General features: G+C 38.3%; 1 protein-coding gene across 2 annotated transcripts in view; it reads left to right on the plus strand.

Moving 5' to 3' along the window:
- The first annotated feature begins 2,400 nt into the window (after positions 1 to 2,400).
- Positions 2,401 to 22,751, plus strand: part of impdh1a (IMP (inosine 5'-monophosphate) dehydrogenase 1a) — a 181,640-nt gene continuing 161,289 nt past the window's right edge. The window contains exon 1 of one of the 2 annotated variants that reach the window (XM_039761441.1): positions 2,401 to 2,677. In XM_039761441.1, coding sequence (XP_039617375.1) covers positions 2,445 to 2,677 — 233 coding nt within the window. In that variant the 5' untranslated portion in view covers positions 2,401 to 2,444. The remainder of the gene's footprint in view (positions 2,678 to 22,751) is intronic. The other variant, XM_039761442.1, reaches the window with a different exon arrangement.

Consider the following 22,751-nt stretch of genomic DNA (forward strand, 5'->3'; position numbering starts at 1 on the left):
TTCTTTTATACAGCGAGGGGCCATAGCAGCTGCAGCACATTAGCCATGGGAACAATCACGGATGTGGGCAGTCCCTCACCTGTGCACTAGGTGAGAAACGCCCACACCTCAGATCGCCCTGTGGCTTGCTATGGCCACAACGCCCCCTCAGTAAGCCGCCGCGAGTGCGGTGATTATTTATTTAAAAAACGGCCTTTGCTCGCCGAGCTGTGGACCCATAACACCAGAGGGAGATCACCTAGGATAAGCTTGGGTTGCTGCTGGAAGAGGTGCTGGTGAGGGCAGCAGGGGGCATATACCCTGTGCTCTGAATGTGGATCCCAATGCCCCCAGTACAGTGAAAGGAACACTGTGTTGTAAAAATGGCTCCGTCCTTCACATTAGACCAAGGTCCTGACTCTCTGTGGTCAGAAAAGCTCCCTGGGTATCTTTCATAAAGAGCAGGATGTTACCCAATGTCCAGGCTAAATTGCCCTCCATGGCCTAGTTATTCTGGCCACCTAATCATCCCCTGCCTTTGGCTATCTTTCTCCCACTTCACCACCAGCTAATGTGTAGTGAAGTGCACTGATGCAAAAATGGCTGCCGTCGCATCATTCAGGTGGATACTACACATTAGTGGTGGGTGAAGTGGCTCCCCACTCACTATATAAAGCGCTTTGCATAGTGAGATAAGTGCAATATAAATTTAAGGAATTAATTTAATTAATTAATGAATGGTAGGTAAGCCTGCCCCTCTTCTTATAAAGAGAGTGATGGAACCATGGAGGAAATGCATACCAGCCACTTGAAGGTGCATGATCCCAGTAGGGAGTGCAGGGGATTGTGCTGCCCATCTGAGAGCTGCTGTTGATGCCTGGCCAATAAAGGACAATAGAAGGTGCAGAGACACAAGTCTGGTCTGATGTCCCTGGAGCACAGAAAAAACAGCCTTTGACCCTGGAATTAAATTAGGGGCTTTCCTCGGGATGGGGTTTAAAACTGCCTCACTCCCAGCCAGTAGGAAAGTGAGACAAATAGTTAGCTGGAGGGACAAAGTCAAGCTAGGGTCTGACATGGGAGAGAAAAAATGTTAAGTATACAACATGTAGTATAGGGAGCTACTAAATGAGTTATGCCACCTGTAAGACAGGGGTTCAAGTCTGCAAGGATAGGCAAAGACAAGTAGCAGGTTTAGTTGTTTTACCTTGGTATATTTTGTACTCTGAATGCTCTGTTTTGTACCTTATCTCCTCCTGTGTTTTAATCTGGGCATATCTGAATAAATGCTGTTATCTTGTGCTGTTTTTGCATTATAAAATTAAGTCTGGTTGACTAACTGAAGGTGTATGTCAGCCTTGTGAAAACAGTGAATTAAACTGGTAGTTTAAAACTTGCATATACAATGAACAAGTTTTGTCCCTATTACCATCCCATATTCTGACAATTATGAAAACTTGTTGAGTAGATGACTTGCACCAGTACAAAGCAGCAGGCTTTTGTGCATTCATTCAGTCTGTTGCAGTCCTGTCCCACATAGTCTGTCTAAAAGAAAAGTTGTAGACAAATCAAATTCTGCCCGATACCAACCAAGTAATGTCTCTTAGGTTGATTATAGAAAGCTACGTTACAATATTACTAAAGCACTTCATTCATTACCACTAGTAAAGCTGACCTTAATTGCATTTTAGTTTTAACCAAAGGGGCAGCCAGCTTGAAGGAAGATTTCATGCACCTATCTGTGTTTGTGAAGTAGCCTCCTGGGCGCTGTGTTTATGATGAACAGCCCTGGGAATTTCTATTTGTTTTTCTTCCCCTACCTAAGCAGAACTGCATGTGCGCTCACTCTGTCTCTCAGTCCCTCCTTTTGTGCTCTCCATACACATACACAAAACACATACTATCATGATAATGCTAGGCGGTGAAAGTGTGGGAGAGTATTGCTTTGAGTACTCCAACCCCCTTTTTAAATACTCCAATCCTCTTTACTAAAGTGACGTCTGCGCCTGTCAAAAACAGGGTTAAGCTGGCAGAGTGAGAGGATCTCAGGACAGAAAAAGAACAAAACATTATTCCTCCCCTGCCTCTCTCTCTCTCTCTCTCTCTCTCTCTCTCTCTCTCTCTCTCTCTACTAAACAACCTGCCCTTCAGGCGTGCTAGCTGAGGCACTTCAGCTGCATTCACAGACGGGACCAGTAGCCTGTCGTTGCTGTCTGTACCAATATTCTATCTAGATTTTCATACGAGTCACATCAGCCTGTAGTAGACTTAAGTGTGCAAATGGCAGTAAGTTTAAAAACTTGCTACATTCGCTTTACATGGACTGTATTTAAAATTTAGGTAAAAAAAACTAGCAGGTTGTTTTAAGAAAATATTTTTAAAAGTCCTTGATTGGTTCATATACATTCTTGGCTGGCAATATTGAAAAGACTTTTCAACTGGAATTCTAAGGTACATTCTCAGTTATGGATGGGCAATCATATGACCATTTGGTGGAAGGAGAGCGAGAGCCCTATCAGATTGACTATCGCAGGATTGTAGGGGATACAGAGCCAGCCAAGTTTCGATTATCTACCAGGGAGAGTGACCATCATTTTCATGGATCACCTCTGCATGGTCACCTGCACGGACATGGCCATGAAACTGCCGCCCAACGGTACAGTGCCACTCGAATACAAGCTGGATATGAACCTGAAAGGTGAGATGCCTTTTTCATTTAATAAGTGAAGGTTTTACACTTGGAGACATGTTCAAGTATTTGAGCATTTGTTCTAAAGTTGCATTTTTAATGTAAATTTGGTCAGCGTGCAAAACGCTAATAATTCAGAACACACTTATTTGAGACTTTTTCCATTTTTCTCTTTCTTTATCAACTTGTCTAAGTTATGAAGCAGGTCTTTCTATTAACAATGAGTTAAAACAATGCAACCATTTAGTAACTGCTTCAGGGCACATGGCAGCGACTATCCCTAGAGAGGCTGCCAGTCCTTATGCACTGATGTACATAGCCACACTCAAGCTAGTTTAAAGCTGAAAATTAAACATAACATGTCTTCTTTTGAAGAAATAATAAATAAGTGAAAAATAAAAACAGGGAGTCACAGTCTGACTTCAAACAGCCTGCATGTACACAACGGAGGAGGTTGCTCACTTTGCAGAGAGCAGCAGTCTATCCCAGTAGCATCAGGCACAATGAGCCTGGTCTGTGTGTCACAGGGCGCACTCGTAAACACACCTCAGTCATTAGGGCGAGCATGCAGAACTTTGTAAGAAAAAAGACACAGATATTGCAAAAAGCAGATGAATGCGTGCCTCATTTTTTTCTTTTCTTCTTAACCTACATGCATATTTACGTCACCATTCCCTTATCAATCCAGGCCATAAATTGCATCGTACTGTAAGTGAGGCCTCACTGTACTCTGCAATAACATTAATCTGTGAGCTCCTTAGCATATATTACATAAATATGATGATGTTAAATTACACTGAAACAAAGATTATGTATACTGCAGGTGTTTCATTTTCATGACACTTGGGTCTCTAAATATTACAAGGTACTTTTTGTGCAGAGTTTGCCTGCTAAGAAAAGAATAAATGGCACAATGAGAGGAGACCACTGAGGCCATCCAAGTCATTTAATTACAGAATGGCTAAATTCTCCCAAAACCTCATCTGAGTATATTGGTATCTCTGGCAGCAATATAACCGTGTTTGTGTGATTCACTTGCTGAATGATTTTTACAACATCAACTTCAGTGCCTTTGAGAAGTTTGCACATCTAGATTAGATCTCCATACAGACTTCTCTGCTCAACATTAAAGAGGTTTAATTCTCTTAGCTTGTCAAACTGCCCCCATGGCCATATGTCTGGGGATGCATTTGGTTGCTCGTTTTGCACAAATTCTTGTGCTGCTGTGTCTTTATTGCAGTCTGGTGACACAGTACTCCTGATATGGCCTTACTAACACATACTATTCTCTCAGAGCATTTTTGGTCTTCCTCCAGAGAGTTCTCACAGATTAGGCATATGCTGTGTGGTTGATGGGCTCAGCATAAATACATCTGTGAGCACCCTATATATCTAATTAAGGGTTCTAATGTGAGCACTTATATCTAATTAGCATAATATATCTTAATGTATGTTTACATTTATTCCTTCAATGGACTTTTGTCCAAAGCTTCTGTAATATATTCTGGCCCCCAATGCCCCTAAATTGAATTAAGTGGGTTGAAAAATGTATCCCAAAGAGCCTCCGATTTCCTACAAAAGTAAAAATAAAAACCTTTGACATTTTTGAGAGCCTGAGGTCTGTACATCTTCTTTTTTAACATCAAAGAAGAAAGCATGTGGCTCTAATGCTGAAAAAAAAGAAGAAACAAAACACACTCGCTACTCCATTGGGCCTACAACAATAGTTCGCCCAGGCTTGCCAGTTTGTTTGCCACCAAAAGGCACTCTTTTTTCAAATCTTCTCACCTCTCTTTTTTAGACCTAAATACAGTTCCTCCCTGCTAACTTGTGTTATGACGTCTGACAAGCAGCAGCCATTTATAAAGCTGTGTGAGAGTTCAGATTCACCCCTGTGATGATTTCTAGTGACTTTTGCACATGTTTTATCCATATTCTGTGGTATCTGGGAAATCTGTTCCATTGCTTGCTCTGTTTCCTTGCCAAAAGGAGCCTTGTAGCTATCTGCTGCACTTCTAAGGGTTAAGGAATTAAGGTTTAACTCTATGTGAGGTCTTACGACATAAGTGCCTTGAGCATGGGAAAGGTGCTATATAAATAAAATGTATTATTATTATTATTATTATTATTATTATTAAGCCTAAACTACTTCCCTCAATAAATATATTAGGAAGAATTAATTATACTGTCAATATGGTAACAGAACAATTACCCCTATTTGCTAAAACTCCTTTTGTAGTTCCATCTTAAATATGGCTAAGTTTCGACTCTCTTCCTGCCTTGTGGTTGTGTAAGCAGCTGAAATTCTTACAGCGTGCAAACAAAAGTGTGTATTCAGAGATCACATACCTTCAGCACACAATGTAAATCTACCTTGCATCTATTACTGGTGTTGCAGCCTGGTGTCAAGAATATAGATGCACATCACAAGATGGCAGTTTGAATAAGCCCCCCTTGATATAAGTCTCAACATGGTCAGAAGAGCCTTTTGTGCAAAATTGTTTGTAGTGTGTATCTGTCACTCACAGAACAGGACACTCCTTCCCTATTTATCTATGTACTTCATAGCCATTTACTCATCTGTGTGTGCTGTGGAAGTCTGTCAGGCTGGCAAGGAACTGACAGACCCAAGACTAGGAAAAGTACTAGTAGCTATTGTGGCAGTAGAAGTAGCAGCAATAGTAGTAGGATTGTTATGAAAACACATGACCAACCATCATACAACACATCACCACTGTCAGGTGGCATGATAAATGAGAAAGGATTAAAAATAAAAAATCCCAATATATCTAACAGACTCATCAATTAAGCTAAAATGGATGTCTGTGTCTATTAGGCAGCATCTGGACTTCCTTCTTGTGAAGTGCACTGTACCACTAAATGCAGGGATAATTTCTCTGTATTCATGTTAATACCACTAGATAAGGTGACTGAGGGGGTTATGAGTGTAGGCACACTAGAGGAAGCACTAACATTTGGTTGCTGTAGACAAAGGGAAAAGCCCATAAGCTTGATATTGATGAGGAATTTAAAGCAGCCACACATCAAAAGACTCACTGAGTCTCGATTAGAAATGAGCACTTGGGGTAAAGCCTCACAAGTAGAAGGAAGATGCCATGGGTTGAGAAGCGGGAACGGAAGGTGAAAAATGTGTACTTTCTATGATGTAATGAAGTCACCCACCAGACAGACAGGGGATCAAAGAGCTGTTCAGGAGGGATAAAAGAGGCAGCAGGTTTTCTGTTTGTTTTTTTTTAATATTTTTTCCAATGTACCTTGTGCTCTTTATTATTCTAAATAAATGTCCCATGATTTATGCTTTTGAAATCTTTGGTATTATTCCTGGTGCCCTATCACATTAAAATGGATATGTAAAATATCCATAAAACAATGAAGCAGTTTCAAAATTTGGTAGCAGAGAAAAGTATTAAAGAAAATGTCAGAATTTATGTATGTAACCTTTTTCAATACTTCAATAAATATTTTATAAACGCAAGCTAATAAAACACAGTGGTATAAAACAAAGGAAGTCAGATATAGCACAGCTGGAGTGCATCATGAAAGGACTATGTGAAAAAACACTGTCTGTAGTAAAAAAAAGGCTGTCACATGAAACATCTACAAGAAGAAACATTCAAAACTGCAGTAAGCTTCATAATATTGTGGAACGAGCCCCGGACACAGACAGACAGACATTGTAACATCATCCAACACACACATTTATTATGTACAATATTTACAATATTTGAGTGCACAACCCAGTGCCACAGGCACCAATCCCCTAAAGTCCAATAGCCTCACAGTCCAGTGCCTGCCTTCTTCAGGCCGCCTCCACTCTTCTCCAACACGACTTCGTCCACTCCTCGCCCGACTCCAGTCATCGAATGAAGGGAGGCGGCCCCTTTTATACAAACCCGGATGGGCTCCAGGTGCTTCCCGACATACCTCCGCAGACACTCCCCTGTGTGGCAGAAGTGTCGGCTGCGCACCCGGAAGCCCTCCGGGTGTCCCCAGTCTTCTTTCCCCCAGCGGAAGTGCTGAGGTCCAGGGCTCTTCAGGCACCAGGGCGCCCCCTGGAGGTGACCACAGGCCCCTACAGGGTTGAGCTTCCAAGCTCTGCACCCATGGTCCCCCGTGCAACCAGGGAGGTTGCCCCCTCGTCGTCTGGAGGAGGCGCAAGCTCTCCTCCGATCCTATTGGGCGTCCCGGCTGGGTACCACCCCCAGCCGTCCACCACAATATCTATGGTTGACAGAGCGCAGAGAGTAACAGAGGGTCATTTTGATTTCTATTATACTCACAACTAGACCTTTCAAGTAAATCCCTCTTCATTCAATCTATAGCTTTACCTTTGGAATTTAATTAACTGTAATGTTTTGCAACAGTAACCATTCTTTTATAATGTTATTGGGTCTTGATAGGAACTCACAGAGCACTGATAGAAAGCTAAAGTCCGAGGTGAAAAATACTGCTCCTTAATTGCTCCAGCCAATGTCTTAACTTGACTTCAGTCCGTGTTGTTATTTGAACTTTTCATTTAATCGGGTGATTCACTCATACTCTTTGCAGCCTGACAAATTAGTAAATAGTGCTCTTTGAAATTCACAAAGATGCTTAGGGCTGCCTTAGCCTTCAGTGGACACAATGTGTTTTTGCTTCCTTTTAATTCCTTTGCTTGTTAAGATTTTAAAAATGATTATATTGCAGGTTTGTTTTTCTTAGCAAATGGCAGGAAAAACTAATCTGGTAACTTGGTGCAATATTCAAGTGTAGGTGTTCATTCCATAAAATGTATGTGTTAGAATAACCAGCGACTACAAAAACAGGCCCAGTGCAAGTGAGTGTATGAATGTGTGAATCCTGTGATCAACTGGCCTCCCATTTAGGGTTGATCCTCATCCTTGCTGGGGCTGCTAGAATAGGCACTGGTCCTCGTGACACTGTTCACTAAGTGATGGGTGATGTGTGCTCATCAAGTAGCTCTTTAGCAAAAAATAAAGAAACTATTTAAATGAGAAATAGATGAGTTACTTGGGGATCACAACTTTTCCAGTTCATCAAAGATGTTGCTAATTATACAGTACTAATTAAATTACATGTTCTCTGAATCATAATGATTGGTTTCTACTTAAGAGCAAAAGTCTGCTGCCACTAGGCGGACTGAACATCTTTGAAACCGAGTGACTAGCTTGGGTCAAGGGAGGCACATTCTATTTTGCAATTTCTCAGGCTATATAAATGCTTTCTGCCTTTCATGCCCCAAGAGAGCATCTCTAGGGTTGTTAGGCCCAAAATAACATGATTAGGTTTCTCAGGTTGGCTTTGGGTTTAAAGGAGGTTAAGGAGCACTGGGTTCTGTGCTTAGTGGAGTGTGGATTTACCTAATCAATATGTGGCTACATTGACAGAGATCTTTGAAATCGTCCCAGTGCCTAGTCTAAAAAGCATGGCGATTTGTTTTTCTCCAGGTAGGTGGTGTCACAGGTGCCCTGGAAGGAAGGCACTCTACTATGGGCTGGCTGGGAAAGAAAGCACATTAGCAGTCCAGACTACTGATTTATTCCAAATGCCAGGGAAACTAAAACTATGTAAAACAAATTTTTGGATAAAAGGTGTTTTTTATAGTATAATACCTGATGATGTATTTTAAAGGTTATAGTTCTATGTAATAAAGAATAAAATGCATTATTTTACAAATTGTCGAGGAAGAATATTTTCAAGTGCACCTTTTTAACAGTGTTGGTATGTGCATAAATGGGCCCTGCCATGGGCTGGTGTACTGTCCTGGGTGGGTTTCTGCTCAGTCAGTTACAGTTGTATTAGATCAAGATGATTATAACTTCAGAGATTAAGTATCATATTTTGGATCAACTGGATTGTCCATACATTATTGTTACTTGAGGACTGCAATACCACATTACTGTAGAAAACACTTTTCCACAGCAGGCAAAAAGACAGTCCAAATGTATCTGGAAGGCAGGAGACATACACAGTTTTTCTCAATATTTTTGCATAGCAATTTTCTACTGAATGCAACAAACTAGTCTAGACCCCAATGTGCTACTACATCTGGGTGTATTTGTATCATCCAGATGAAATTCTTTATGTACACAATATTCTGTTTGCACTGCTAACCAGAGAATGAATTGTGGCCTTTTGCTACATTCCAGAAGTTTCTTTATACAGACGATTACTTCTTATAGCCAGCAGAGTAAATACTGAAACCTTGCACAGTATTTTTTTCAGTAACTATTAGTTTTTTGCTATCATTGGAATTTTTCGGTTTGAGCAAACAGGGAAGGGTGGATATTCTTATTATATGATATTCAGTAAATGTTATAAGCTCATTATTATAAATAAAATAATTTTATGTAAGGACTATGTCCCATACATACTTGAGGGAAGCCATCCTTGGCACATTGGATGCAAGGTGGTAAAAAAAACATAAGTTCTCCATTTCCCCCGTAACATACACACTCATAAATTAGAGTTACAATGAGAATGTAGCAGGAAGCTGAATTAATAAGAAAAAACCCACAAAAGTACAGAGAGAGCATTCAAATTTCTCAAAGAAACTGATGGCACTAGAAATCTTAGGGCATATGGGGCAGTACTGCTAACCACTTTGCCACCACACTATCTGGCATTAGCAAATATAAATCATATTCACATTTTTTTTTATAAATTTAAGTGGCAATTCAACAGTAAGGATGAACATCCAGTTATGTGGTTTCTCTCTAAGCTTACGAAAACTGAATCTTCCATCTATACTTTTCCAGCGTCCCCTCTCCAACCTCTTTAGAAGCCTAATGGACTTACATATGCAAGGATTAAACAGCTTCAAATCCTGCTAAGGCTATTCCTCTGTGGTCATGAGGGCATTCACCATTATGCATATCTCCAGTACTGCAGCTATTTCAAGTTTACATAAATCTTCTTAAGTTGTATGCAGCTGTTTAATGTGTAAATTGAACATTAAGCCCAATATTAGGAATGTTTTATGGCCTAATTTTAAGGCATCAGACATTAAACTATATCTGCATCAGTCCCCAGCATCCAATGCAAGTCATAAAAACTCCAGAGCTGCCACTATTAAAAAGACAGTATATTTCAACAATTTAAGTACAAAGTGATATGGTGGTGCAGTATTTAGTGATGCTGATTCACAGATCCAGTGTCTCCTATGTTCTACTTGTGTAAGTATGGGTTTTCTCTTTGGTTATCCAGTTATTTTTCCATATTTCCAATGACATGCTGGCTAGGTTAGTTGGCAACTCTAAACGGGATATGTGTAAGTGTGTAAATATGTGATGTACTATATTAATTTACTATACTTTTGCAGTGCTGAAACACCCTGAGACAATGTGCACTATAGAGAGTTGCAATATTTTACAGTATAAAAGGCATATTTGGCAGTACAGAAACTTTTTTTAAGATCCAAATGTTTGGACCTCATTTCACTTTGTTCTGCTCCATACAATTATATTTTACTAGTCACATTCAGTCAAAACAATTTTCACAGAGAAATAAATTTGAAATACTAGGGGCTCTGCCCCCTGCTTGCTTTACTCGCCAACCCCCATGTGGGTGCTACACGCAATGCACTTCACCGCTCTGCCGCTCGCGTATGAGGAAGCGGATATACAATTTAAACAGTTTGTTATTTTAATGGAAATTGATACATATGCATAATAGAACTAACTATTCTACATTAAAGTGAGTAATTAAGCATAGTAAAAAACAGTACATTTAAAGAAAATTATGTTTCATGTTGCGTTAGAGGTATTCGTTGCATTATATGTTCTTGTTTTGTTTGGCTTTGAAATTAACACACAAATACTTTTTAAACTTACACTTTTACTGTAAAACAGTAAAAACAATATTTGGAATTAACTTTTCTTCAATATCGCATTGAATTTTGATTCTGTTTGGAGTTGCATCGTGACAACACAACGTTTAACTACCCTTGAGTGAATATCGTTTCTTTCTCTCTAATAAATAAACCGGCTTTTTGAAATGTTTGTCCCTGTAATTTGTTAATTGTCATTGGAAAAACTATTCTAATGGGAAACTGTAAACGTTTTAATACAAATTACATATCAAGATCTCCTTTGATGTCTAATGTTTTCCACGGAAGAAGTTATACATTACCTTTTTTGTCGCCTGTTAAAATAGAATTGTTCAACCAATTTTGAATACAACTAATCTTGTACTATTGCATAGCACATCACTCATAAATAAATTCCGCAATAACATTAAGATACATCCTTCTTTCAACAGTAATTTCCCACTCGAACAAATAAAGTTTCTATCTATCTATCTATCTATCTATCTATCTATCTATCTATCTATCTATCTATCTATCTATCTATCTATCTATCTATCTACCCCAGGGATCCACTGAGTCAGTTCCAAATGTGTATGTAAATGGACAATTGGTAGCAAAAAGGCCAAATGTTCACTTAGACTGACAATAATTTTATTTAGCTCAATTGCTTATGAAGGCTTAACTTTTGGTGGTACTGGCTTTAAAACAATTGAATAGCATTATCAATGCAGAATCAGAATATCAAAAACTGGGTTTATTTTTCTCTAAACACATTTGTGAAGGTCACACAAAGAGGGAGCATTAGGTGAAAAGGAAAATGACAACACACTCATATCATAGCTGCCTACCTGGACTTTGTTACACAGGCCTCTTTGTCCCTGACTATCAGAGTCTCCCACTCACGCACCTCTCAACTGCCAACAGAGCACTCTCACTTCTCATCTTTTGCCACATACCCCTGACTTCTGTCCTTCCTGTCAGTAAGCTTTCATTCCAACTCTGCCTGTGGCTCTAGACTCAGAGTTGGTTTAACTTAAGATGGCTTTAAACCCCTTAGTGGAGTTACTTCTAGAACACGCCTTAGAATGACTTTTAGAGTCAGAGGTAGTCCTCTTTTGCTACAGAGTACACTAGGCTTCATCTCCCTTTTATGTTCCCTAGTGTCCCTGCATATCTGAGTTCTGCGTTGCCTTAAAAGGATCATATCTTTCAGTCATCCACTAAATTCTCTGCCTTGAAATGGTAATACAGGTATGCTTCTCTCTGTTTTACTCTAGGAACACGTGCTGCTACCTAATTTCCTAGATCCCATTTGGCCTCCTGCCAGACTTCAATGGCTTTGCTTTCTTCAAATTAGGCAATTTGTTATCAACATTATGTCTTTATTTTGTTTCATGTTTTGTTTTTTAAATACATTTTGTATTTTTTTTCCTGCTTTCTTGTTTGCACTCAGTTTATGTTTTTTTTGTGTTGTCTATATTGGCCCGGTCTCTTTCCCCTCAGTCTCTCAAGATGTTACTCAAGGAACCTTATTAATAAAATCCCCTGCTGCCTCAGTCCCTCAGCAAACTCCTTGTTTGTGATGTTCAGGGCCCATGTGCGAGTTTTATCAGCCTTTTGACCACTGTTGTTTGGATGTCTGAATATGTGCTCTGGTTCTGCCTTTTACTTTAGGGACTTGGTTTTGGTAATATTTGAATTATCCTGTCTGTTTTGTGCTTGTCTTTGATATTATGTTTTTTGTTGTTCATTTGGTATTTAGTTTAGATATCAAGCTTTGATGTTTTTAAATATTATTTTTTGGAATTGTTTGGCTTCCTTGAGAAATTTTAACTTTTTGGAGTTACCCCTCTTTTCCATTTCAGACTTTCACTTTTCAGGACTTTTTGAGAGTTTAGGCCTTTGTTCCCTCTTTGGTTATTGTAAGCCTGAACTGATAACACTTGGTTCTTCTTTTCATGCTCTATTGACTGAGATTAGGAGACAGCATTTTGAAAGAGATGGACAAGAAACTAAGATATAGGCAGAGTTTGACACTAAAAATAAACTGAGTCAAAAAAGTTGTCATAAAGTAATAAACCTGAGAGTATGAAAAAGATAGAATAACAAGATTTTTTATAGCAAAAACATGGCAGCCAGTGCAGACCTTTAAATGTAATGCATTAACAACATCAGATGTGACTTCTGCCAGCTTGCCCCCCAAAACCTTGAGCGTGTCTTGGCAAAGAGAATCACAAAATGGCAGCACCCATGACAAAATCAAAATAACATCAGAAGTGGCGTAAATTTCTTTAACAAGGTGAAATAACATTTTTTTGCAGCCAGATAGTTAGAATAGCCATTGCCCAAAATCCCTAGTACACATGGAAAGATCAGAAAAAGCTTTAAATGCAAGCTAAGAAAAATTATGAACAAAACAGAGTCATAAAAGAAATGATGCAACTGTCTACTGACACCTAGTGTCACTTTTCAACTCTTCATAGCCTCTCTTTCTCTTTTCTTTGTATACATTTAGGATCAGACAACAAGGTATCCACTGTACCCCTGGCTACTAGCCGTATCAGCATCTTGCATCACTTCTCCTGGAAGTGTAAAGGTGTTCTCATACTGTAAAGGTAGCCCTCTCATACTTTCTCTTTATTAAGCCTACCATTAGACAGATCCCTTATCCTGTGCCATCTTTCTGCTTCTGAGCACCAGTCACAGTCAAATATATCAGTGTTACAACAGCCAACACCTCTTTGACTATCCAGAAAGGTTACTGAGAAACACAGCATTTAATGAACTTGTTATGTCTCCGTGCAAATATGAGATAAGCAGCTACATAAATATCATCACTGCCCAGCTTGAATGTTGAAACTGGAAGTCGCTTTTTAAATATTAAGTTCAAATGAAAATGAAATACACCAAAGATTTGAGACAAATCTAAAATGCTTAGACTTAATGAATGTTAAATTTGTTGTATACTTTAAGACAGGAGTCATGGTGGCAAATGTGGACCACTGGCTTAATATGCTTAGCTGTGTTTAAAATATGTACAATGTGCACAACAGGTGCATATTATCTCATTTTATTCATAAACCTGCTCAAACTAATCCAAGATCATTGTGGCACCCATAGCCTATCATGGCAGCACTGGTTGCAAAGCAGGAAAGTGTAAAGAATACGGGTACCAATCCTTCAGACGACTCACTCACACTCAACATGGAAGCACAAACTAACCTAACCTGCACATCTGTGGATATGCAGTGTGGGAGGAAAAGTGGAGTACCAGAAATAAAATCCAAAAAGACACAGGTTCAAATTCCACATAGACAATATCCAGGGATGGGGTTCAAACCCAGAATGCTGAATCTGTGAGGTGACAGTGCTGCACACTGTGCTACCTAGATGCATATGAGACATCTTTAAGAAGATATAGAGCTATTCAATTGCATTAGGAGGGTGTTCCGAACTAGGAGTCCCAAGGCATGAGTCCCAAAGAGCATTTCCAAAATACCCACTAGGGGCAATTTACTGTCCTAGCCCTGGCTAGATAATCAGGCAAACACGGCACCTATATAACAATAAAAAGTTTTATTTTCAAAAAAGGCTGAAGCAAGAGTGGAGCTCTGTAGAATACAGTGGCAAAATGGAGTTGCCTGAAACACATGAGGCAATCCAAGTAAACACAGTCCAAAATCAGAATCCCAAGTAAAGCCAAAAACAGAGCTGAAAGTCAAAATATTCCAATAAGTCACAAAAAGCACAAGTCACAGTAAAAAATACAGAACTCACCAAAAACTCCCTAGTGCATTTGAAATGATTCCCCATGAACCGTGGGAGAAGCATCCCCCAACCCCATATTTATAGGGCAGAGGGCAGTTCCTGGAAGATGTTCCTGCTATTTTGGGGACAACCAACAAGACACATGGAAAATAACAAAAGTAGCCTATAGTCATAGTCAAAAAAAAAGAATAATGCACATAATAAACAAAAGAAAACATTGACATAAATAAATGGCACAAAAATGGACACAACTGATCAGAAACATGACTTTAAACCCCAGTCATTGGAAAAACCCGGGCTGAAACATAACAGTAGGCCTAATTTGATTCACTGTAACCTTACAGCTCTGAATAGACACGCAGATGGAAGCACAGAAAAAGTCTTAAATGGCAAGAACAGCTAAGTGGTTAGTTCGGTAATAGTCTGGGATCTGCAGGTCTAGGACAGAAGACGTGTTATAGATAATTCACTTTTTTTATATAGAATATAACTTTACATATATGGTATAATATGTAGTGAATTCTCTCCCACCCTAAATAACTCCAATGTATCACAATTCAACTGAAATAATGATAAAATATTATTTGTTGTAGAAGCCACAACTGCTGTTGTGTTGATAAGAATTTGATAGCAACTAGGAGACTAAACAAGAGCTCATCACATACTGTACAATTCTGTAGCAAACCTTAATGTTAAGATGACAAAAACAGCTAAATTATTAGGGCTTTCGTTCAAGGCTACAAAAGGTTGTTTCACTTGTCTCATCCTACATGGTCAGTGTTATCTACTGGCTACACAAACTAACTCCTAAGGAAGAAACAAAAATAACTACTTAGGTGGAAAATGGTAAAGAAAATTGGGAATTGATCAAAGTGAACTCATATGAATGTATAACTTTTCTACACATATTCAAAGAGGCAGATAAACATAAAGTGCCAAAGCACAAGCAATAAGAAAAAGTGCTTCAAAAATGTAGGAAAACTGAACATCAAAAGAGTCAATCAATTTCAAAAAGAGAACTGATAATCCTAGCCATAATGGCCACAATATCATCAAGTGCTGTAATTACTTTACATCAGCCAGACTAATATTGTATGTGTGTGCAATCCCCAAAGACAACTGGGGATCACGGACTAGAAAAAGTATTAAAGAAATAAGTCAAAACTAAAAATATTAATTCTTGTTAAATGCTCTTTTACTCAAGAGCAAGGCAGGCTATACAATAAATATAACTGCTGTGGTCCAATCAGAGTTTGTCCCTTGTCTTTTCTTGTTTTTAGTATTTTTGTTGTCTTTCGCATATTATTTTGTAACTTTTGTTATTAATTATAGTTTTCTATATTAAAGAGTTCTGTCTTGTTAATTTCAGATTATCATCTTTTGTTTATAATATTTACATTTGTTATTTTTTTGTTTCTTGTCCTTTATGTTTTGAGCCTATGGGGTGAATCCTCCTTATACCTTATATAACCTGGAGATTAACACAGCAGTAGTACAGTGACATTGTGCTTTATGCTTCTGTTCTTTGGCTACAGTCTTGGATGATGTGTAAGTTGTTGTTTACCATTTTCTGATTTCTGAACGTTGATTTTTTTTTATGGATTTAGATCTCTTTATTATGGACTTGGTTTCATTTGCTTGGGTTTGCCTTTTAGGCATATTTTTTATTCATTTTTTCTCCATTTCTGTTCTTGTTCTATGATTTTGTTAATAAAACCTTTAAAATATAAGGAACATTGTTTTTTTTTATTTATGACTAGGGTTTTACTTAGACAGAAATGATACACATTTTGTCAGTCTGGTGCATTGTGGCCTGTACTTCTTGTGTTTAGGGCAAAGCTGTTTTTTTGTGACTAGGCTGCATTTGGAGCCTTGTGGTCTATGGTTTTGAAGAATGCCTGGGTGTTGTGTTTTGTTGAGACCAGCATAGCAGGACAATAACTACAGTATAAAATAAAAAAAAAAAAACAGATAATGTAATAAATGTTTATCAAATGTTCTCTAAAGGCTGTTAAATGTAATACAGTACAAATATTTGTTAAACTAGAATATATGGATGGATCTAAACACACATGACAGAAGTGAGCATAGGGACAGCATAACATAGCAAAGAAAAAGGCAAAACTAAAACACATTATGCTGCCACCTGCTGCCCTAAAGGACTATTTTTAGCTTACTGTCTTGGCCTCTCCCTCTCTATCTTTCTCCCTCTATCTCTCGGGGCATCTCGGGTAGGGGACATCCTTGCTTACCCATAATGTCAAGGGTCACCCAGGTGCCATCTTCATCCTTAGCAATCTTTTGCAGATTTTTAAGAACTTTACTATAGCTACCAAAAACAAATCATCAGCTCCTCCATTCTGAGTTCTGACAGCTTTGATGCCACTCAACATTTGGAAAGTACCTAAGTGTATGTATGTGCATGGAATGTCATGATGACCACACACTACTATTGTCTGAACTTTGTTGTATGTAAAAAAAAGATGCATTAGCTAGAGAAAGCTAGTTTCTCAAGCAATTTCTTTTCTGGTTTTAACTTTATGCCTGTTCAGCGATTATGAATTTGCTTCTATCACTTATTGCTTGCTTTTTGACTATACTTTTTCAGTTTTGCTAAAATATCTCTACTAGTCATTGTTCATATCCCTCTGTCTTGTATAAGGGATTATGCAATCGTGATAACTAGGTGCCTGAACTTCTAATTTAATTATACCAGTTTATAAACTAATTAAAAATGTCTGACAGCCAGCAGCCTTATTAATTCATCCATAAAAAATAATGGATTGGTCAAATGGTAGCTTAACTCAAAAAAGGCACAATGGAGGACAGAAACTTTATTAAGGGACTAGGATAAGTCAAATGTGAAATGGTGTAGCCCTAATGGAAAGAGTCACTAGGGGAACAGTAGTCTCATGGTGCAAAGTTGAGGATGTTGGATTATAGAGTAATGGTAGTTTTTCCTGTACTGCTTCAAATAAGACTATGAAGTTATGTCAGGTGGGGCCTTGAAGAAGATGGAATGTTGGGCAAGCTAATGCATTATATGGGGAAGTTTAGCCAAAAAATTTTATTTCCATCCTGACTCACAAGGGCAGTACATGAATGAAACGAAAAGGGAGTTTTAGAAAGTGAGCATGAAGGTAAGCGGCTCCACCCAACAGAAGGGCCTTTTAAAAGCTCATGCTAGAGCAGATATGGGTTTGATTTTTATGTCTTGTTAATGGCTATAGTGTGATAAATGTTACTCTTCCTTTTTAACCCTTTCTGTGTGTGAAACAGACATTTAAGTGCATCAGATGTATAAGCAATGAGGCAATCTACTCTGACAGCACAATCTTCTCAGAGATTCCAAACTGCTTTCTTTAATCCAATCTATATCCAAAGATTTTATCGGCAGAAGTGCATATCTTCCTATTCTAAAATGTGTGGCATGCAATGCATTTTCGCTTGCAGTAGTATTTGCTTTGTGAAAGATTTACACATGGGCTTTAGAAGTTGCTGCGTCTATTTCCCAATGTTTTCAACTAATTTGAGTCCTTAATGGTTTTGTTATTTTTTTTTGTTTAAAGTTGATTTATGTATCATCATTCAATGCTTAATACTTGTCTAGAAACAATTCTGAATTATTATTTGTGTCACAATTTAACCTGAAAACCTGAAATTCATCTTCTTATTATTGTATTTCAGTCGAGGATCTTTCCCTGGCTGGAGCTCAAATATGTTATGTGTTCCTTGTTTATTTTTTATTCCTTAGTCTATGTTAACTTTGTTGATTATATAGTCTCCTCACATTTAAGCATCTTGCCCTATGTTGTGTTTTGTGGATGGTTCCCCAAGAGGCGGGGCCACTTATCCATCACTGCAAAGGATTGCCCTCGGTCCTATAAATGCAGGAGCAACCCACAGTCCTTTGCCGTTCAATGGAAGGCGCTTAGGAATTGATGAGTTATTCTTATGATTTTGTGTGCGTTTTTGTATCTCTGGATGTTTTACCTCTGTGTTCTGTGTTTTTTGACCATTCTTTGAATTTGGGATTGGGACTTGTTTGCATGGACTGCTTTCCCTTTGCAGGTATTCCCTGCTGTGCTTTTTGTGCTTTTCAGAGCTTCACTGTTTAACAGAACCTTTTTGAAAATAAATCTTTTATTTATAAAGATTCTTTACTTTCCTCTGTGGTACTAACTGAAGTTTTTGATGATATGGTTTCTGATGGACATTTTTGGGATTTTTCAGAACTTTTTTACTTGGAAACTCTTGAATTCATAACAGGAAAAGAAATATAAAGACTTGTATGTATATTTAATTGACTATAGAGTTTCTTTGAAATAAGTTTTTGTATGTCAGATATTTAATTTTTGTGTAAGAGGATGACAATGTATTTCAGAAACATGAAGAGGTCAATTAAAGTACAGGGTAAATAGTTTTAATGATGCAGAAAATATTGCATGTGTTCAGTTTTCACTAAAGACACACAGTTTATAGATATTCCCTTTGCGGGAAACCATAAGAAGTGACTGCCCAAATGTGAATATTTCTCTGCAGGGTGAGCCTACTTTGTAGATAGATAGATAGATAGATAGATAGATAGATAGATAGATAGATAGATAGATAGATAGATAGATAGATAGATAGATAGATAGATAGATAGATAGACCTTTATTTGTCTTCAGAGGAAATAAGGCTTTTTACGGAAGCTCTTTAAATTAACATATAGTGTGTACTGCATGTATTGAATGTATTACGTTTACTGCACTGCGGTGGGCTGGCGCCCTGCCCGGGGTTTGCTTCCTGCCTTGCGCCCTGTGTTGGCTGGGATTGGCTCCAGCAGACCCCCGTGACCCTGTAGTTAGGATATAGCGGGTTGGATAATGGATGTTTACTGCATTTCTGACAGCCTTATGTAATTACAAAATCAGTGAGTAATTCACTTCAATTAAAGCAGAAAACAAAATACAAACTGAACACAGTGCTGCTGGTACAAATTCATGAACAGAATTTACTGTACTTTGCATATACAGTTTCAATTACTAGAAGCAATGCACACATACAAACGTACCCATAAATACCTACCTTCCTTCAACACTACACATGGATCCGCCATGTTCAAAACTTCAATTGTTGCCTTCCCTATACCTATAATATAATACAATCTATAATGCACCTTGTTCCATGAAAACACTTTTTCATGTGTTAGGTAACAAGAGAAAATATATGATTGTCTTATATCCTGCATAGTGCATGTATCTGACTTGTTAACCCAATTTTCACATTATTTCACAAAAAAAAATTTCAAGGACAGGATTGCAACTGGAAATTTGAAAGCATACTGTTTCAGACTGTATGACCAATGCCAGTGGTTGCTGCACCACTGGTACTGAACCTTGCAGAGTGAAGAGACACTTGAACAAAACTCCATAACATACAAGTAATAACAGCACATACATATATTTGAATATATTTTATTATCAGCCACATTAAAGGAAAATATGATAACCTAAGGACCCTAACCAGCAAGAAAACCTCAGGGATTTGTCTGGAAGATAATACTAACCGTTAGACACTGCTGAGTGGGGGGAAACATAGGAATAGTTTCTTACTAGTTCTGCCGGAGGCCATAGATATACGATTAACCCTTGGGGATTTCGGTGCATACATTTTACTTCAGTTGAGAGTCTTATATCCCAAGCTAAACTTCAACTGTACATGTTACCAAATATGCTCGGCATTGTCTCTCTCAAAAAAGTATAATTTATCTTCAGTAAGTTCTTGTGCTTGAGGTTAAAAATCTTCTTTGTGAGGGCCAGCTGCTTGCCTTACATTATTATATGTATATACCTATTTTAACAACAACCACAGTAAAATATTTGACTCATGTGGTCTTGCAACATTCTCCACACTCTTGTTGGCAGCACAGCTATGCTCCATGATCCAAATTTATAAATAGTAAAACCAACATCAGGGCTCACTTGACCAAAGTAAACATAGTAGAAAGTCAAGAGACTTAAAATGGATAGAATATAACTAATAAGACATTTCAGTTCTCCTTTTATTCTGTCGATCAAGAACTGGTGAGTTGAAAATTTCCAAAAAAACTGATAAACCTTTTTTTCAAAAAGGAACTTGCTTGGCCTCTTCCGCTTAAAATAATGTAAATCGTTTGCAGCTAAAGAGAGGTTTCTGTGAAATAACTTTATCTGACTTTACTATTTTAAAAAATAGATCGCAACTGGGCCTAATTTGGCTCATTCAGTCACAAGTTATGGGGAAAATCGGTTGATTCATTCACATGTTATATGTAAGGAAGACACACAGATTGACACTACAGTTGACATTCTCAGATACTGTTCAGGGATGTCTAAAATTTGTAGAGTAATCAAAAATTTGGAAGTCAGAATTTTGACCCCATCTCTATATTTCTTTGTGTAAAAAGAGAAAAAAGGCAGAGAGCAAATGCTGGCAATTTCAAAAGTGCTTTAATTGAGATCATTTTTTTCTGAATTCTGAAGGGAATGTACTTACCATATTTGCCACATGACAATTTCTAAAATAATAAAATATAGAAATGAAACATTATGACACAAAGCTCAAACAAGCCTTCTAGACATATGTAATGGCTGAGGTAAGAATAGTAATCTAGAACTAATTTATTAATTTGTCTGTGATCTGTACCCATGATAATAGTGACCCTTTAAACCTATAGACTTATAACCTATAAATCCATCTGTGACAAATGAAGTATAAGAAGGATCCTGAAGAACAAGTTATCAAGAAGCAGAGTAGATAGCACAGCACCGAAAGCTGATTTTGTAGTTTGTTAAGCAATCGCTACAGTTATTGAGGCAAATGTCCTGAGAAAAAAAAGGAGGTAACAAATATAAGACTTGTTAAGAAAGGCTGAGGACTCCCCTACAAATATTAAAAATCATATATTAGAAAAACAACGGGATTGTCACGTCTTTTCAGTGATGACACCAATGACCAGCTCTTAATTCATCATTTTTATGTGAGTGGCACGTTTTAATTTTTTACCACAGAGAAGCTTCATGTGTACAGGATGTACAAGAAGGGGTTGCTATTTTACTGAAGCCATCTAAAGCATCCGACTACCTTCTGTGACCTGCAATAGGCACTCCAGCTGCCCAAAATCGACACAGGTTTATTTACAAGGGGAACCCACTTTCTCTCTGCCTCTTCGCTTCCACTAATCCTTCGGCAAGCTTTGTCCACTTCCTACCGACTCTGGCTCCCATAGCTGACTTCTTTTATAGAGTATCCTGCAGTACTCCAGGTGTCCGGTGAACTCCTTCCGGCAGCACTTCTGGATGTGCCAGTATTCCTGCCATAAAGGACTCTGCCATTTCCACAGCTTCCCCAGGCAGTATCCATGGAACTCAAGAGGGCTGCAGAGAACTCCAACTCCTCTACAACCCTGAGGGAATCTGTAGCGCCATGTTGCTTCCACCTAGTGATCCGGCAGAAATAATGCCCTCTTCACGCTCTCTACCCTGGTCCTTCCACTATAAGCACGTCCCAGGCAGTTAGGGGTCCTGGCTGCCTGTGACACTCCACAAAGTTGTTGTGGATTGAGTACAGAAGGGGCTCCTGCTATCATAGGCAAGCAGAATGGACTGGTATAACTACAGCCAAATACAGACATTTCACTCTGAAACTGCAGCACAGAGTGGTCATGGTTTACTCTATTAGTATATTTGATTGCTCAAACGTGAGTAACTTTTTCTTTTTTCTTCTCTGAGAAGCAATGGCCACATTTTGAAACAACCTAGAATCTGTATGAGACCTTTGGTTTTGTAATAGACATTAAATGGCCAATATAGAGACTCAGTGTTGGTTTGAATGCAGCTGAGTCAAACATCAAAGATTTTCTAGCTAACAGCTCCTGTTAAAGAAAGAAAGAAGTGAACAAGATGATTTGCACATCCGATTTCTGCAAGGTGTGAAGCACACATATCCAAAGACTAACATAATTAGAACTGCATCAATTATATAGAAATCACACTGGTGGTTCTCACTTATTCTGGAGGGCAGCCTTATATTCTTATACTTGTTTATTGTCCATGTGCAGTAGCATGTGACACACTGACTAGATGATGTTACAAGTCTCACAATGCTCCTCTCTTGTGACTAGATTATTGTACAGCACTCCTTTCAGGACTACCTAAGAAAGACATCAGTCATACAGTTAGTGCAGAATGCAGCAGCGAGAATCTTAATTAGAAAAGGAAAGTCTGAGATAATTTCAACAGTTTTAGTGTTGTTACATTGGTTACCTGCGCCATTTTGAATTGACTTTAAAACACTACTAATGGTTTACAAAGCCTTAAATAATCTCACCCCATCCTATATTTTGAAATGTTTGTCCCCTTACACTTCAATTCATAACCTCAGATTCTCAAATGAAGAGAGAGGCTGGGACAATGAAGGTCTGCTTATAATTCCAAGAGCCAACCTGAAAAGAACTGGTGAGGC

Source organism: Polypterus senegalus, chromosome 8, assembly GCF_016835505.1.
Source record: "Polypterus senegalus isolate Bchr_013 chromosome 8, ASM1683550v1, whole genome shotgun sequence".
Lineage (NCBI taxonomy): Eukaryota > Metazoa > Chordata > Cladistia > Polypteriformes > Polypteridae > Polypterus > Polypterus senegalus.